The following is an 18,566-nucleotide window of genomic DNA, read 5'->3' as shown; positions in this document are numbered from 1 at the left end:
CCAGTGAATTCTCATTTCTCGGCATAAAACCTTGTCTAAAGTGAGATATTTCCTAGGTTATACGTAGGTTTCTCCCTGGGGTAAGTGAAAGTTCTTGCATATAAAGTTGGTTAAATAGTAACAATTACGAGTTAACCACAGAAAATTTCAGAAAACTTTAATTTTTTTCCATTGGAATCAGCATGGATATGTGTATATGGATGGTTCAATAAATATACATGTTTCACAGAAATTTTACATTCCATCTTCAGACTGCAGAAATAGATTTTTTTTTTTACAAGCCAAAAAATAACTGCCGTAACTTTTATGACTTCATGCAAAAAAAAAAAAAGGGGAAGAGTAAGGGGCAAAAGGGAATTAGTTGTTGAAGGTTGAGTGTCCAGTAAGAAGTAAAAATGTTACATTAAGGAAGCGATTGCTTAATACGCTGCTTAAGGTGGTAGCCAAACAGATCCTTAACTGCAGCATTAAGGCCATACCAAGTTTATACATATATACAAAGAAATTTCCATATAAAAGACATACTGTCACATTTTCTTCTTCATGAAGATGAGGAACTTTGTAATTCTGACCTAATTTTCCTGGCCAATTAATTAAATGTCCCCAGGCTGCTTTTTAGAAATACTTTCTACTTTGGCTAGCTGTCAAGAGTTGCTGCTATGTGGGCTTGTGACTTCTGGTCTGGTATGAAAGTATGAATCATCTTGAACCTCTTCCATCATAGCACTGTGTTGCTTAGCTAATTCACGCTGCCCAGCTAAGCACATTTTCTGCATCCCCAAAGTATTTGGAATCACAGAATTGTAACTTGTGGTTGTCTTACCTGTAACAGACTCCCCAGTCGTGCTGGCATTGTGACCTGAAGAATTACACAGTGCCCTTCTTAGATTCTTTGGGGTTACGGTAACTTCTTGAATAATGTACTAGTGAACCTAATGAACCATATAGTGTTTCAGGAAACATGCCCTAGCTATTGGAAGGTCGTATCTAACTTTTACCCCTTGTGGGTCATGATACATTTAACTTAGTAGCTACATTTTTGGAATAAAGGAAATGTAAAATTATTTGCAGAATAATAACCTAGGATTTGCTCTTCTGCCTAAACATCAAACTAGGGAACTTTTAAGACAAAGGGTACACCTTTTGTGCAAGTAAGTGGGCAAAATGAGGAAAACATGAAGGGCAAGTCCTTTGGGGATGACTTCCAGTTAATGCAGAAGTCATTTGCTTTGGCAAGGTTGGGTGAGACTCTGAGATTGCACACTCTTGCCCTGTTGGCAGAAACTAGCCCATCTTAAGTTAGTCAATGAATCCTGACTCAAAACTAAAAGTTGCTAAATCTAAGATTGAGTTTATAAATAACCCCTTCCTCCAGTGACTGCATTTATTTTGTAATCTTAAACTCATTTTGGAATGTTTTAAATTAAAGACAACTTTGCCATTAATGTTGTCTTAGCAATGAATTCTCTCTGTTGTCCTGTTTATCGCCAGTTTTCAAGTATGGCTCCAGTGTGTTCACAACTATGGCTGCAAGGTAATTTGGTCTCTTTCTATAGCTTCTCTAGGCCAGTCGAGTTTGAGAATGAGGTCTCCCTAAATGGCCTCTCCTGGGGGAGAGGACCAAGTGATTTGTGATTTGGAAGCACTATGGTATGTCTGAACACTTGACAAGTTAACGGTCACTGAGTATTCTAATCATGCACCAACCACTCTTCACCCTAAATGCACTACAAATTATTCATTGCAGTAACTTGCATCAGTTCTAGATAGGGTGATTTTTAATGAACAGGTCTACTGTGATGCTGATCTAGACAATGAGAGTGGAATACCCTTTGGCAGTCTTGGAATATCAAGAGGGCTTAAAAAGTATTAGGTTTTTGTATTGGTCACTTTGTGGTTCACTTTGTCCATTTCAAGTCCAAAGCAGTTGAAGACATGTTTTATCCAGTTTGTCAGACATACTTGGAGGCCTCTGAGGTCCCTGCTATGTTTGTTTTGAATTGAAACTAAAACTCAAGCTGTTTTTCCTTTTTTTAAACATTGCACTAACCTTTTGTCTAATAAGCACAAGGATCACATTGAGTAGGTATTTTATCTATACCCATTCAATATACTAAGCAGGTGGTACCCCCTTGGGATTTAATTTACTCATACCATTTTAACTGTGGTTAGTGCTGAAAATATAATGGCTTAAGTATTGGAAGATTGAGCCATTAAAATATGAAGTAGTATGAATTTAAAATGCTCTGAAGTACCTAGTAGGAACTCAATTTTTTAGCCTTTTCTATACCATTCAGGCTAAATTGACATGTTGAGTATGGTATGCTTTTACATGAGGTAGAGATACATCTAATGTGGAAAAAGTTGAGTTTAGCAAACTGCTTATTTGATATATAAACACCAATTTTAAAAAAGATTTGAGGCAATCTTGTTCTAAAGAATTTGCTTAAGAAATGTAGCTTTGTGAAAGAAACTATTCCTTTTCTGTACTTGGACTAGCAATGACTTAATACTAGCAATGACTTAATACCAGCAATGACTTAATACCAGTCAATTACATGTTTGTCTTTATTTTTTCTACTCATATTTGACTTCTTTTCCCCTCTATACCTTTTTTCTTTGTGGACCTGATTTTCATGCTTTGAATAGAGATGTTCGTTGGGAGAAGTAATTTCAGATGCAACTGAGGGTGTAAAAAAGGACATGCTAGACTATGTTTTCTTCAGGTCTGTTTACTATTTCAGTTAGATCAATAAAAGGTAATAATTTGGATCAAAAACTCTCCTTTAGAAACACCTTCATTGTACTAAGTATTGCCTTGATAACACATAGAAATAACTTGCTGAGAATCAGTATAGTGAGCTCATAGTAAAACCATGACTTTACCATACCTATCTATCCCCTTTCTAGTGGGTACCTAGCACAAACTAAATGCATAGTACTTACTGGTTCAAACTGACACTCTTGAAGATGTGAATTTCTAGTGGGTACTCTACTTCTGAGACAAAGGAAAAGTTAAGTTCGCTCAAAATAAGTACAGGAAAATCTGAGCTGGACTAAAGGTGTCAGCTAATGGAAAGAAGATAGAAAGCTGCTTTGTTTGTAAAGGAGTACCATTTTGGTTTGCCTTTGAGAACTGCTATACTAAATGAATCCTGACCCTTTAAGCTTTCAATGTACTCTAAATCTATCTTCCCAAACGTGTCTCCCATTGATTACACTTTATCCAAATGGATAATAACCTGGAATGTGCTGTCTATTTTTAATCTCCATATTTTTGCTCATACTGTTCCCTCTCCCTGGAATCTTGTCCTTATCTTTCAAAATCTCATCTATTTAGATTACTGCTCACATTCCATGATTTAATTTTTGCCCTCTCCATGGGACTCTCCTCCTCCTCCTGTTACTACATCCCACTTTAGTAGTGATATTGGTGCTTTTATTATCCCCTTCTATATTGTAGGAAAAGGGGCTGTGTTTTTACTCTGATGCCCTGCTTTCATGGTATACCGATTTTCCATAATAGATTTAATATATAGCAGGCGGAAAGACAGGTATAGGGAAGTTAAAAATCTGAATAGAAAAACTGGAGATTATATATGCATATGATGTTTTATGTAATAAAATATATTCTAGTTCTTCCTGAGCCCATTCTAACTTACACTTTGAAAGAAGATTAAAATGCTTTCTCCTAGCTAAGGAAACATTTCAAAAGTCATCCAAAGACATGTACTTGGACCTGGAGACCCACTAAACCAGACAGACCTGGGGTCACTAAATAGGGACCATTCAAAGAGTGCCACTTTTCTGAACAACATCCAGAGCCGACCAGAAGAGGTACTGTGCTGGCCCTTAAGTAGTAGCTAAGACATTCCTGACATCACTACTGTAGCTCATGGTTCTGTTGTGCCAAAGACCAAGCTAGATGCAACTGAAGAGACAGGTGAGGCCAAGTGGATTCTATGAAGCACAGTCATGGAGGCCTTGTCCAATGAACTCATGTGGCTAGTTTACACAGACAAAAGGACTTCAACACAAGCAGGAGCATCTTTTTGGAGAGGCGCAGCTCTGTTGACACGCTTCCCTTGTAATTTCATTTTCCTACTTAATGTCCAGAGCTTGGGTGGGAGTAAAGAGCCATTAGAAACTCCTCTGCTGGAATGAGACCACAATTACATAAATCCAGATAGTAAACTGCTATGGAAAATAACTTTTGTTTAGAATCTGAGCTCTAATGTCCCATCCTCCAAGAGACTTTGGATTGATTGTCTCGGATTCCATTGATAAAAAGCATACATAATATCCCTGTTGAGAAAGAGAGTGTTTTCTGATTATAAGAAGTGTTGAAACCATAGGAGTGCAGAAGCATTTCAGAAACGTTTCCAGTGTGAGGTCTTGTTTGAGGGTGAATATGGAGAGAGCTGGCTCAACTCCAGTCACGTCTGCTATAAATTGCTTTTTATTAGTGTAGTTAATGGTATGAATTTAGACAAACCCTCCAGTGGTCTGGAATGGTCCCATCTTTTCTGCTTTAGCTGCACTTAGAGTAACAGGAACACACCAGGGAATACATTGTTCAAATCTTGCTGGAAGTTTCTCACTATGATTACATTGGGGGTGGGGGAGGGGGGAGCAGGGAGGAGTCATTACAGTTATTTCTCTAAGGATATTTCACAACTTCTGATCTGATTTCTGATTCTTGCAGAGGCTTTGGCAGAGAATTCAGACAACTGCCATGGGAAGTGGGTTACAGCCTTCATAGGATACACGTGCTAAAACACCAGAGTGGAATGTCCTGATGAGTGATGGGATTCTCAGGTGAGAAGCTAGTCTTAGAGGCAAGTCATCCAGTGTTGTGAAATACCTTGACTTTCACGGAAAATGATTAAGATTATAATCTCTTCGAGGGCCAAGACTCACTCTTCTTTTTTTAAATGTTTCCCTACCTACTCACCAGAAGGCCTGAGCTGGGGTGCCAAGCCTGATTCTAGAATACAATGAAACCTTTTACAACACACCATGTAGCTCTTCTTTTCTTCAACCCATCAAAATATTCAGTTTGGTTTTGAAGAATCTCCTGCAACTCCCTCTTTTTACAGGAGAGTAAATAGGCCAAGAAAGTGAAACAGCTTATCTATATTCCCATGAAGAACCTGAGGTTATACCAGAAGAAGGACCCACACCGCTCCCTGACCTGTCTACTTCAAATGGCAGGTGTGTTTAAATAAGATACTGGGTTTCTGGAGTTGCATAAGGAAACAAGTCTGAAGAGGAGGAGGTTAAAAGACAATGCAGGGAATTGTGGAGCCAGGTGGAGGTGGGAATGGGAGACCCATTATGCTTGGAATCAGTATGCAGCCAGCAGATGTCTTTTATCCCCAGGTTGGTTAGCTGCTACTGCTTTGTAGCTGGTTAATGGCCTATGTAGTATATAATTGCCATCACTGGGCTCTCTGAAGAGTATATTCTTGGTTTGCTATTCTCTACATTTTGACTTCTCGACCCAATGTTCCAGTGGAAACTTGGCAGAGCAGTGAAATTTCAAAGTGCATGGGCAAGACAATGAACAGAAATTGCAGCCTTAAAGCAAATCAGACAGGAGTTGTTATGTCCATTCTAGTCTAGTCTACCCTATTTCTCTTGGAAATAAATCAGCATCTTTTAATAGTTCAGTTTCATAAAATAAGAGGCACAAACTGATGAAACGGGATGCTGACAGAAAAGAGGCAGTGGGAGGAGTAGGGGGAAAGCAAAGGAAGGAGAAGTAATGGTCTGTTAGCTGAAGGAGCTTTAGTATTAAAAATTATTGGGCAGTTTCTACTGCCCAATACTTTTCTACTTTGGAACTCATTTTGCTGTTCTAATGAATGACAAAGCACCTTAATTACTGCTTTAAATAGCCACATAGCTCCATTAAAACAACATGAAATAGCACCAACGTATGAGCAAACCTATTTACTGTCTCTACAACTTGAGAAATCCTTAGGAAACAACAGGATGATAATTGGTAGAGGTGTCGTCTAGTATGGGCCCTTGCGAATCTAGGTTACTCAGACCTGGGTGAGATGTTTGTAGGAAACCTTTGACATTCTGGGATCCTCAGCTAAGACAATCAGAAAAAAGTTAATGGTTTCATTCTCTTAACACTGGGCTTGGTTGAGGAGGGCTTCATTTCAGGATTTTTTTTTTTTTTAAGTTATTTATTTCTATAGGGATTTCAGCTTACCAAGGATGTTCTCCCTCTGCATTAGGATTTCAGGATACAATAAGGCCAAAGCCTTACCAACATACATGATTTCCCTTACACTGGTGCAAGTAGTTCTCAAGAGCAAGGCAGCTCAATTAAAACAAGTCGTATTTCTCCTACACCTCCCTTTGGTCAGGATTAGCACTTGTCTCTGGCTTCATAGAACTGCAAGAAAATAGGAAGGTTTTTTTTTTTAAATTTTTTTATTTTTATTTTTATTTTTTAAGACAGAGTCTCTTTTCACCCAGCCTGGAGTACAATGGTGCAATCTCGGCTCACTGCAACCTCTGCCTCCTGGGTTCATGTGATTCTCCTGCCTCAGCCTTCCGAATAGCTAGGATTACAGGCATCCACCACCACGCCTGGCTATTTTTTGTATTTTTAGTAGAAATGGGATTTCACCATGTTGGCCAGGGTGGTCTCGAACTCCTGACCTCGGGTAATCTGCCCACCTTAGCCTCCCAAAGTGCTGGGATTACAGGCATGAGCTACCTCACCCAGCCAGGGAAGGTTCTTAATTCAAATTTCTGGAGTTGATTTCTGAGAGAAGGAGCTCAGTGGTAGAAAAGAAGCTAAATTATATTTTAAAAACATGCTGTCTGCTTGCCTATTTAGAGAATTTTTGGGTGGGTTGGTTCAAGAAGGAATGATGTCATATATCAAGGGTAGAGGTCGATTCACTCTTTCTCAGCATACTTTACCAGCCCCCCAGAGTGCAAGCCACCTAGCCAACCCAGGAAACATAGCCCACAGAGAAAATCTTGTCTGCCTTTTCAGAGTCGGCGTGGAGGGTGGGTAGAATATGCAAAAGGTGCTCGTTGAATAAGATGCTTTCTAGAGTGGTATTCATGGCTCCTTAACTGGGATTCCAGCCAGACTAGGAAACAGCTACAAATCTTAAATCTTGACTTCTGTCCTAAAACTGATACAGATTGTACCACCACCAAGCCTTGTGCTTCCCAGATTCTTCTAGTAAGGAGGCAGTTACTCCAGACATAATAATCACCCCTTCCATTTCAGTGTGTTGCAATTAACTAAGGAATCTAATTTTCACAGAAGACTGTTATCAGTGATGGTACCAGTTTAGATGGGGCATCAGCCCACTCTGTAATCCAATGCAGCCTCACAAAACACCATCTCTATATTTTATGATGCTCATAAAGATGTGTACTTTGAGGGAAAGGAACCATCTCTCATATTTATTTTTCTCCCCAGTATGAACAAAATAGCCTATGAAAAAGATTGGTGAGCTTTTGAGAGGGATTCATTTCTTATTTATTGACAGTTTAGAAGGAATAAATTGGGTCAAAAGACCAATCCTCTTGTTTTTTAGACTCAAACTAAAAATAGAGTTGAAATCAAGATATGACATACCCATATACACACAGACATACATTTTTTTTTTCCTTTCTATTCATGCCTGTTCTTGTTCATTCCTTAGAGTCTTAGCCAACAATGTTTGAAAGGACTAGAGGGTGGCAAAGTTTAGCCATTTATTTTGACTGTTCTTGAAATGAATGAGATACATTATAAGCTAATAAGTGAGAATCAATTAAGCAGAAATTTGGTCTGCTTAATTGGTATCTCCTAGATTTGGCTCCTAGGATTGGCTGTAGTTTTGGAGGGTGAAATCACCAATCCTCTATGCCAGTGTCCAATTCTCACACCATGTATAAATACTGGTGTGGTCTAGATAAGCAAAGAGTTTGAAAACTGGTAAACCATTCATTGTACCTAAATCAGTTTTTTGGCCACCATACCACTTGGCATCTGTAATCCCAAAGCATAGTATCCCCTGTGCTCAAACTGAAGAGGAAATTAAGAAAGTATTGCCCTGTTCATTGGAGCCACTTAAAGTAATTGGCTTAGGCTTATCTGGTTTGATATTTCCATAAAGATGAAATTCATGTAATTTGTTAAATCCTTACTACATTATACGTTGATGATAATGTCTTTTCCTTGGATATGTTTCCATTCTTAATTCATGATGATGTTTTTGACTTTGTAATGATTCATATCCTTTCCTCACCACCGTTCACCAAGAGGGGCAAAGAAAAAAGAAATCTGCAAATTTTCCAAAGGCAATAATGTGTGGGTCCATGTGTTTATGCATGTGTATCCACACATTCACCTTGGAGGGTTTAGAAATCAAAGTGACATTAAATTTTTGGTTGTGTGAATTTCCTGTAGACTAGCTTAAACACAGAATCATAGAGCACTTAGAGCTAAGAGGGAGTTTAGATACTATACTACTCTTCATATTGTGTATTTAGAGAAACTAAAGCCTAGTCCTTTACCCAAGGTCACTCAGCCTATTGTAGTGGCAGGACTAAAATCCAGGTTCTTTTCATTGCTATAATCACTCCACTCATGTTGATTTTCCATAAGGGACACTAGTTTGAAATAGTCTGAGAGAAGATTTCAGTGACATTCCCCCTCTGTGTCTCAAAGAGATTTTTCAATTGTTTGTTGGCTACTGTCAACCTGGCAGCTCCCAGTGGGCCCACAAGCTATTGAATATGGTGGCAGAAGTTCAAGGACCCAGCAGAGGTTGGGCAAATGGCCCAGTGATTTCTCTCTCTCAGATGGATTCCAGACACTACTTATAAGGAGGCTGGTTTGGAATCTGCAGATTTATCTGTTTTGAGTGGAGGCTGAATGTCTTAGAACAACGGCGTTGTCTTTAGTTTCTGCTGGAGCTCTAGCATGATTGTTGCCTGATTCACCAAGACTTCAGACATTCTGAATTTAGTCCAGTAAAGAGTAAACTAGGAAGAAGGGCTTAATTTTTTTAGATTAAAAAATGATTTTCCCTAAATAAAGTGAATAAAGTGCTAGTGAAAGGGCCTCTCCAAAGACTCATGCACCACTTGAGAATATAGTGCTAATGAAAGGTGCTGACGGCAGCTCCAAGACTGATGTTCTCATCTTGAAGCGTAGTCGTTCAAGTCCCTCTTTTAAACTTTTCCTCCGTTGGACACATGTTTGTGATGGGGGGAAGGGTGGTCTTCGATGAGAGACTTCTACCCACTTGGCTCCCATCTCCCAAGTTTTCTTAGAAAAATAAGATTACAGGTTCTATCATATCATCCAAAGCTGTAATACAGTTTAGCCTTTTGGTCTACACAGGCCAAGAGAAGGGAAGGCAATAATTTATTTTCCCTGGACCTGGATGTAAACACCTTTACCATTCAAGCCTCAAAGCCAAATCCTTTTTTGACTGCATAGTGCATTTTCCTTATGTAAATCTTTTTAGATCTTTGTCTTGACCTGCTGCTTTAGGACTGTATTAGTTATTGTGCCTGGGGGAAGGTGCTTTAGGGAAAAGTTAGGCTTCCAGTGTGTCTTCTCTGCTTACCACTCTTCCTCCATCCTGCCTCAAGTTGGAGATTTTTAAAAGACATATTTGAAACCCCAGGCCTCAGGACATACTGATTGTCAGCTATCTCAACATTCTATCTACACCTTTGATCCAAAGCTCAGACACTAAAGTGCAAAGAAAGAAATGGAACCCTGGTACTCTGGCCATGGGCCAAAGCAGGGAAAATGCTTCAGACAATGATGCCATTATTTCAGGCATAGTGCTGTTGACAGTGGACAGAGGCCTGCTGTCTCCACCTTGCAGACCTCCCATCTGTGATATCCATTTCTGTCAGCAGGACCATGCCCACCCCATCCCCCAAACTAAATTCATCTCCTGGTCCTTCTTTTTTCTGGAGTGCCCTAGCTGTCCCAGGACAGTTCTGGCACTTCAGAATTGAAAGAAAAATATTTGTCTAACTTTCCTAAATGTTAAAGCACCTAAAAGGAAAAAAAGAGACTTACAAAATATAATGGGGTCAGCCCCAAACTTTGCACATTGTGATATATGATATGTCAAAATATAACAAACATTTTCTAAACATTACTATCTCTCCCCACCCGTTCATATCTAATCGGCAGCAGACTCAACACTGCCATTTCACCTCTTAAAACTTTACTCTGTAGGACCACTAGAGAATAATTGTATTTCACACCACTGACCCCACCTTCCCAAACATGCACTGAGTTGCAATTCCAAAGAGACTCTCCAAAAAAATAGACATTTGAAAAAAGTACCTGTTTACACTCAGTCTATCTGCATATTATTTTTCAAGATTTTTTTTTAACCATAAAAAAAGGTTGCATATTGGCAATATAATGAGAAAACCACGTTGGCCATTTCTGGGTGGCGGTGGAGGGTGAGTGGGACATTGTTGAAGCACAGAAGCAAGAGGGCTCAGAGAGGGACAGTTGTGGCCTTGAGATGTGAGGGTTGAGCTGGGGTTACCTACATTCTCAATCCTTGGCCTCTGAAATGTCTGTCTCTTTAGTCACTCCCTTCTCGTCTCTCTACCTGTCCCTGTTTCCACTACCCTTTCCCATACCACACAGCCTTCTTGAAGCAGAGGCAAAATGGCTTTTTGGCATGTGTCTGCCTGGGTCAGTTTGAAGACGGGTATGGCATTTGGAGGGGTATGATGTGGGACATACACCAGAGCAAGCTTATTTGTGACTGTTTCCACTCTGGGAAAATTTGTCCATTACTTCTGTGACTTTAAAAATTTAAGCAGTTACTAGGCTGATAGGTTAAGAAACAAATCTTTTGTTTTTGTGGTTTTGCATTAATATTAAGCATGAATATATATCATATATTACATTGCTTTCTTTCTGCTCTGGGGCAGACTGCGCTCTCCTTCCCAACAGGAAAACTGCACAGCCATGGACTGAGATTTTTGAAAACTATTATTTCCCCAATCCCTACCCCTGCCTTTACCCCCTCCCTTCTTCCCAGCCCTCAGTTCCTATATTAGAAAAGTCCCTCCTGACCCCCCGCCCACAGCCCACCCGAGGTTAAATAGTGCCACATTGTAAAATTCATGCATCACTGCATTTTGCTATTGCACATATTGTAGAGAGAGAGTTAAGTGTGTCCCCTCCCTCTCTTCCCCTTCTCTTCCTTAGTCTCTCAGATTCCTGTGCTATTCCCATGTTCCCCTCTCCCAGCCTCCCCCAACCTTTCAGACCCTTCACTGGTTGTGGACGTCCTCTCTACGGACAATCTTGTAGATGATCCAGTAGAACATGTTGAAAATGAGAAAGGCCATGGGGAAGCCAATGCGGGATATTTTGTCGATCTTCTTGGCCCTCTGGATGAAGAGTTTTCGCATCTCCTCTGGGGACTTAGATGGTGCAGGAGGGGGGTTGGTGGTGTTATTGTTGTTGGCGCCCTTGACTGAGATGCCATCCTTGGCCTGCAGACAGGCTGGGCCCATCCCATAGGCAGAGAAGTTAAAGCGGCCTTCTCCAGCTTCATCCTCCTGGAAAAGATTCAACATGGGGCTCTACTTAAAATAAGACAGGGGCTAGGCACCCTCCCTGCAAGGCACTCCTTTGGGGGCCAGGCCATGCCCATCTGGTTCTCCTTGCTTTCCAGACTGCATCACTCTAGGTTTTTGGAGGCTTTTTGGCTGGCTGGGGAGTTCTGCCTTATAGAGGGGCGCCACTTGCCTGCTGAAACAGGTGCAAAACAGGGGATAGGAATGTGGTTCAGAGTCTGGAGACTTGTGTTCAAGTCCCAGCTGTATAAATTGCTGGCTGTATGACCATAGGCAAGTAATTTCCTTCTGTGAGTCTCGGGAATTTTTATTTCATTTTTTCTTCTACCTGGGGGATAAGATTCTCCCCACTACTCCACAAGTTTCTTTTGACCATCAGAGGTTATAATTGAGAACATATTCAAGGTTGTACCGGGTTTTACTTAGAAATTCGGAGGACAATTTGGAGAGATCCCCTGCTTTGCCTCTGTTGCTTCCTTGCCCCCTTCCCCATCCCATTCCCCAATTAATAGCTCCCAGGAGTGGGTGGTAAGGGGGATGGCTATGGGCCAGGATGGAGCAGGAGCTCTGGGCCTCACTTCCATTCTAGAAGCCAGGGAAGCCACAGCTTCTTCCTGCCTCCACGTTCCCACATCCCTGGCAGTTGTAACTTCAGACAGACCTCTGGATTTTTACTAAGTTTTCTTTCAAGACCTTTCATCATTTGGCTCCAACTTACCTTTCTAGGCCTTCCTTCTCCCCCGCCAGATACTTTGCACCCCTCCAGGTTTGTTTGTACATTTTCTCTTGTGCATTCTCATGTCCCTTCCTTATGCTCACTACCAAAATGCCTGCTGCCCTGATCCTTCTAGTTCATCCCTTTCCCAGGTCATGGTGGTCTTGCCCTGGTCTGAATCATGGAGGCCCTATTGTCTGTTCTCCTCATGTCCAGCTTTGTTATCTTTGCATGTGAGCTCTGAGGAGGAATTGAGAGTCTAATGTTTTGTTCTCAACTGAGCTGTTGATTCAGTGTTGGCACTGGGAAGTTTTATCAGCTCACATTGCCCACCTAGATAATGCTTTAAGGAAAGGAACACCATCTTCTGCTTGTTCCCGTGTAGGACCTGGCCAACAGAGAACAAGAAACTCAGTATAGGATCCACTGGTACCTCTCCATCTCTACTGTAGGACAGGCCACCTTCCGGTTTGTTTTGTTTTATTTTGTTTGTAGAGATGGGGGTCTCGCTATGTTACCCAGTCTGGTCTTGAACTCCTGGCGTCAAGAGATCCTCCTACCTCGGCTTCCCAAAGTTCTGGGATTACAGGTGTGAGCCACTGTGTCCAGCCCACCATTGCAACAGCCTCCAATCTGCCCCCACCACCCTCCAATCTGCCCCCCCACCCAACCCATCTGAGTCGTTACAACACAGATCTTGGTCATCTTTTGCTTAGAACCTTTTAATAGGCTGCCACTGACTTCAGGTTAATTAAAATCCTGAACATGATAAACAAGGCCTTAGAACCTGGACCCTGCCTGCTTTTCCAGTCTCATCTTGTGCCATTTCTATCTGGTGTCTTTGGTCACTGAAGTATTTCCTTATATTTGAAAATGTCATGGTTCTTTTATTGAGTTGCTTTCTTGCCTTTGTGCAAGTTGTTCTCCCTGCCTAGAACACACTCTCAACCCCATCTCTTGGCTCCAACTCCTCTTTCACCTAATTTTTCCTCAGAAGCCTTCTCTGAGCTCCCAAGTATAGGCTAGCCGTTCCTGCTGTGTGCTCTATAAGCTCTCTGTACATATCTCCGTCTTTTTTTAAAGCTCTTATCACATTGTATGGTAATTTCTTCATTAACATCTGTCTCTTATTAGATTATAAGCTCCATGAAAGTAGAGGCAAAGTCTGTCATGTTCACTGCACTCTCAACACTGAACATATGAACATAGTCCCAGGTTCATAAGCTCAAAATTTGGTATATGTTTGTTGAGCAAATGTTTACTTGTATGTCTTAACCAGCTTTAGCTTCCTTTTTTGTTGTTGTTTGTTTAAATGGAGTTGTATTTTTAGCACCAGAAGGGTTTGAGACATATGGTAAATGCTTAAGAAATCCTTGGAAAATGAATGAATCTTGTCCAACACCACTGCAGAAGTGAGGAGGAAGAGGATATGCTACATACAGTGCCTGGCAAACAGGTGTTCAGTAAGTACTTGTCTATGAATAGGGCAACAGTAGAAGATTCAATGCCAGGGCCAAGGAGAGGAGCTGGGGGGAGCTGGCCAAATTGCTGGACCTAGTACTTAGAAGGGGGTCTAAGTCTGACACTATTGCATTTCAATGAAAATCTCCCCTTGCTGGAGCTGGGGTGTTGTTTTTTTTTATTTTTTATTTTAAACTGGGACCTAGTTAGGTAGGAGGAAGCACCAAATTAACTTTTTATGCTGCTTTGGGTGAATTATTCTTTGCCTTTCATCTGTTAAACATGGGAATGGAAAGAGTAGAGGTTTGGATTGAAGGCCCCATCTAGCTAGAGGATAATCAATTTCATACTGTGTCTGGGAGAAAAATTTCCTAGGAATGACTGATAAAAGGCTTGCTATTCTTATTGGAACCAGCAGGTGGCAGGAAATGCATGCCCAACTGCATCTAGAGCCGCTTGGAGCTGGAGCAGGGGAAATCTGGTAGTGTACTCTGGAACTCAGGGAGGTTGCTAGTAGTATGCCTGCTGAGTCTGGTGCTCACAGATATGGTTTCCTAATAATTTGCCTAAGGAGGCCGGCCAGAGAATTCGAGAACCAGATGCTTTCTGCACAATAAATGAGGCAACATGGGAAGATGGTGGGAGTTGGGAAAGCTGGCCAAGATCACAGGCTCTGGGAAATTCAGGCATGTAGCTAGTTCTTCTCCAGTCACCATCTGGGACTTAAAATCCTGTCTGCAAACTTCCTGTTAAAGAGAGGTTTCTGCAGAAGAAACTTGTACACTTCTAGTGTACAAATCACTTCCAGAGCGACTTACTCCAAAGGAAACTCTTCTTTATAGTGAGCTTAATTCTGTATCATTGTAATTTCTGATATTTGGGCCAACTTAAGAGCCCTTATGAATGAGATTACGTTAATTCAAATGCATACAAGGAGGCAGGCAGGAGAAATGTGAGTGGTAAAGTGAGTTGGGGCTGAAAAATGTCCCTGGTTAGAAGGGATGGTATTAACTGGAAAATGCATTCCCTACCTAAAGGCAGTTCCAGTGCACCAGTACCTTATGGGAAGCATACCCAGTGTGGCTGGATGCTGTGATTTTTTTCTAGTGAAGCGAGAAGTGTGATTTTTAAATGCTGACCCCTTAGTCCAGATTTTGAAAACACTCCAGGCCAAAGTAAAGATATTTGCACACCAAATTTGGCCTTCTGGCTACTAGTTTTTGACCTCTGCCTTGGAATGAGGCTTAGTTTTTATTTAAGATCTAGTAAATGCAGGGCCATTTTTATCTGCTTCAGGATGGACACACTGATGAACAGATGAGAACTCATGGTGGTATGGTTAATGTTTGGAGGAGAGTCTCGGGTCTTTCAGCACCTCTCCTGCCTTTGCCAGCAGTGCCTCATGATACTGGTGACTTGGCCTTGCTATTGTGGGTCTCCCTCATCAGTTGCATGGAAGGAGTGGATGGGGTGATTGCTGAGGTATCTTCCAGGAGGGAACTGAGCAGGAGAATCTGATCAAATCTAGCTAGTGGCCTTATTCACACTTTATCTGGCCAGAGAGATAGTGTTTGTTTTCTTCTAGTGTGTCAAACTGGTAGATATTTGGGGAAGGTAGAAGCAGCCTTTGAAAGTACCATAGGCCCACCATACTATATATCTTTAGGAGGCTCCATTCTCATTTTAGTCCATGCAAACAGCATCTGTTGGAGCTGTGCAGTGCCCAATCAAAAGGGCTGGTGCTAGTAAAATATCTTGGACATGGTCTTTTCAAATTAGTGTTTTTAACAACTGTCTCTAGCAGACAAAATTACAAAAGCAGCTAGTCTATGGGGCGGTGGGAGAAGAGGAAAATAAAATCCCAGAGATAGTTATGTTTGGTCAGTTTCTTTCATTCTTTCTTTTTTTTCTTTCTTTTCTTTTCTTTTCTTTCTTTTCTTTTCTTTTTCTTTCTCTCTCTCTTTTTTTTTTGACAAAGTCACTATGTTGCCCTCATTGGTTTGGAACTCCTGGGCTAAAGCAATCCTCTCACCTCAGCCTTCCTAGTAGTTGGGATTATAGGCACAAGCCATCGTGCCAGTTTCTTAATTAGACTTTTTTTTTTTTTTTTTTTTTAAAGCATCAGAGGCTAGGTATTAAATGGACAATATAGAGTAACTAAAACTAGGGGTCATTTAAGAAGTTCTATATGGCTTGGTGAACCCAAGACAATTTCCTCCTTAATGTAGTTTAGAAGGATGGTGATATCTTAATTCCCATGGACATCTTCTGTCTTGGAATGTCGGCCTCCTCCCTGTGGTAAACTGCCAGAAGTTAATTGAATCAGATTGCTGATGTTTAAGAAACATACTGATGGAAATGTGTGTATATGTAATCATTTTAATCCTTGGCACTTGTGTGGCAGGAACAAAACTTAAAGCTACTTTGGCATCCCCTGATTTAATTCTCACCAGAGTTTCCCTTTATATGCACTTTGCACATGGAGAACCTGGGCCCAAGAATAGGCTAGCTCGAAGTCACATACTAAAGAAAACTAAGAGGCAGGGTCCTTTGTCACAGCACATTGCGCTTGGGCAGGCAACTATTTTGTTTTGTTTTATTTTATTTTTGAGCTTTACTGACTAATAGACAATGATTTTAAATAGGTCAGTCTAAAGCTTGTGGGACCTGGCACATTGCAGGTACGTGCTGTGACCTGCAACACTATGACAGGTCATAGTGTGTGGGTCCCTGGTTGCCCTAATCTGTCACTGGAAAAACTTCAGACTCTGTCTGGAGGCTTCTTCTTTATTGCTTTTAATGGCCAAAACTGCAGTTATTTTTGCATCAACCTAATCGTTTGTTTATCCCTTTGTTCATTTGTTTAACAAATACTTATTGCATGCTCACTGTATGTTAGGCATTGTGTTAGGCACCAGAGATAGAGCATGGAGCAAAAACAAACACGGTCTCTGCTTTTATGGTGCTTGCGATTTGGTGGAAGAGATTGGCTTTAAAAAATCACATCATTGAATTTATGCTTTTAAATCAGAATACATTTTTAGAAGTTTAGAAATTGAGTTCAATTAGAACATGGCATTTGCTAGGACACACAGTGTACTGGAAGAGCAGTACAGGGAAAGAGAACAAGATATTAAAAGTCCTGTGTGTATGTTTGAAGAACTAAGGAAAAAGCCAGGGTGGTTGGATCTTCTGGGTAACTAGTTATGGACCCAGGGTATGGAGCATTTTGCTCCAGCAGGCTGCACGCTCCCCATTAGCATTCTTTGGTCAGTGCACAACCTTGTGAACAGAGGTTGGTAACTTTTCAGAGGTGCCCTGTCAAATATTCCTTTTTTCAATCCCTCATATGGAGAGAGAACCCACTCTGGCGGAGATCTTGCTTGTTGCCTCTTTCCTGGAGGCAGGAAGCAAAGGCCTGAACCTGGGCATTCTACTTTAAGATCTCACCTTTTGTGGTGCAATTGTCTTCTGGAATCAAGCCTATTAAAACAATGCAGGCTTGCAGAAAAAAGCCAACGGACATCTCCCAATCTTTTAGGTTTATAGTTAGTTATTTTCTTGACCCCATCAGCTTCTAATTAATTAGTTCTGGCTTTAGGTATAACTTGATAATTTCTGTAGTGTTGCTGTTACGATTCGAAGAGTGACTGCCTATAGACCCAACTCTAGGGCATTATTTATGGGAGGAAAAGCTGAGACCTCTAGGTCTTTAATTCCTATTTCTAACCTGCCTTGCACACTGAGAAGGGTGGACCATTGAAACAAATAACACAAGACAAGACTGCTTAGAAATCTTTTGTTCACTACCAGCTGTCCCTCCTTAGGCAGTGACCCAAAGGCCTACCTTGTGATGTCTCCGCTTCCTCCTGAATCGGAGCAGCTCTTTATGTTGCCGAGACACAAAGTTAACGGCAGCATATTCTAGTAGGGCTGAGAACACAAAGAGCAGGCAAACTGCCATCCAAATGTCAATGGCTTTCACATAGGACACCTAGAGTGGGGGTGGAGGAGAAACACAGGGAGGTGAGAGCAGGGGAGTGTAAAACATTAAGCTCTTCAGTAATTCCCCACATCACCCACTGCTGTCTGCTCCTCAGCTAGGTTATTAGGGTGGAAGTAGAGAGGAAAACAGAAGAGAAATGCATCAAACAGACTGGAAAGAATATTGGGGTAAATAGATTATGGTGCCTATGAGAGTACTAAAGAGAGGACGGTGGTATATTTAGCATTATCACTTAGAACAGAATGCTGTGTTTTGTTTAAGGGTGATCGGAACAAACTGTTGTACTGAGCATTAAAAGTGAATGAAGGATGTCAGCAAAAATTACATCGTAAGGACCTGAACATTCCTCCAAAAAATTAATGAGAACACTGGAAAAAAATTGTCAGTGCCAACTTTTCAGACCTCCACTAATTACCAAAGGCTTATATCAGTCCTGTCAACATTTATTCAAGAAAATCAGCTGAATCTTAATAAGAACAGCAAGTTTTGTGGCATTGTTCAAAAGTGTTATTGAGATATAATTCACATACCATACAATTCTCACGTTTAAAGTGTACAGTTTAACGATTTTTAGAATATTCACACATGTGTGCAACCATCATCATCCGTCAATTTTAGAACATTTTCATTACCTCAAAAATCTGTTACCGGCCGGGCGCGGTGGCTCAAGCCTGTAATCCCAGCACTTTGGGAGGCCGAGACGGGCGGATCACGAGGTCAGGAGATCGAGACCACCATGGCTAACACTGGAAAACCCCGACTCTAATAAAATACAAAAAA

General features: G+C 41.1%; 1 protein-coding gene across 4 annotated transcripts in view; it reads right to left on the bottom strand.

Moving 5' to 3' along the window:
* Positions 1 to 11,137: 11,137 nt before the first annotated feature.
* GLRA1 (glycine receptor alpha 1) overlaps positions 11,138 to 18,566 on the bottom strand; it is a 99,688-nt gene continuing 92,259 nt past the window's right edge. For 2 of the 4 annotated variants that reach the window (XM_017875724.1, XM_017875725.1), the window contains 2 exons: positions 17,628 to 17,774; positions 11,138 to 11,586 (listed from right to left, as the gene is read on the bottom strand). In XM_017875724.1, coding sequence (XP_017731213.1) covers positions 11,296 to 11,586; positions 17,628 to 17,774 — 438 coding nt within the window. In that variant the 3' untranslated portion in view covers positions 11,138 to 11,295. Of the gene's footprint in view, positions 11,611 to 17,627; positions 17,775 to 18,566 lie in introns of all 4 variants that reach the window. The other 2 variants (XM_017875723.1, XM_017875727.1) reach the window with 2 other exon arrangements.

This window comes from Rhinopithecus bieti, unplaced genomic scaffold (assembly GCF_001698545.2).
Source record: "Rhinopithecus bieti isolate Rb0 unplaced genomic scaffold, ASM169854v2 scaffold_7673, whole genome shotgun sequence".
NCBI classification, from domain to species: domain Eukaryota; kingdom Metazoa; phylum Chordata; class Mammalia; order Primates; family Cercopithecidae; genus Rhinopithecus; species Rhinopithecus bieti.
Note: the sequence above shows the minus strand (reverse complement) of the source record. Positions and strands in the feature narration are given on the sequence as shown.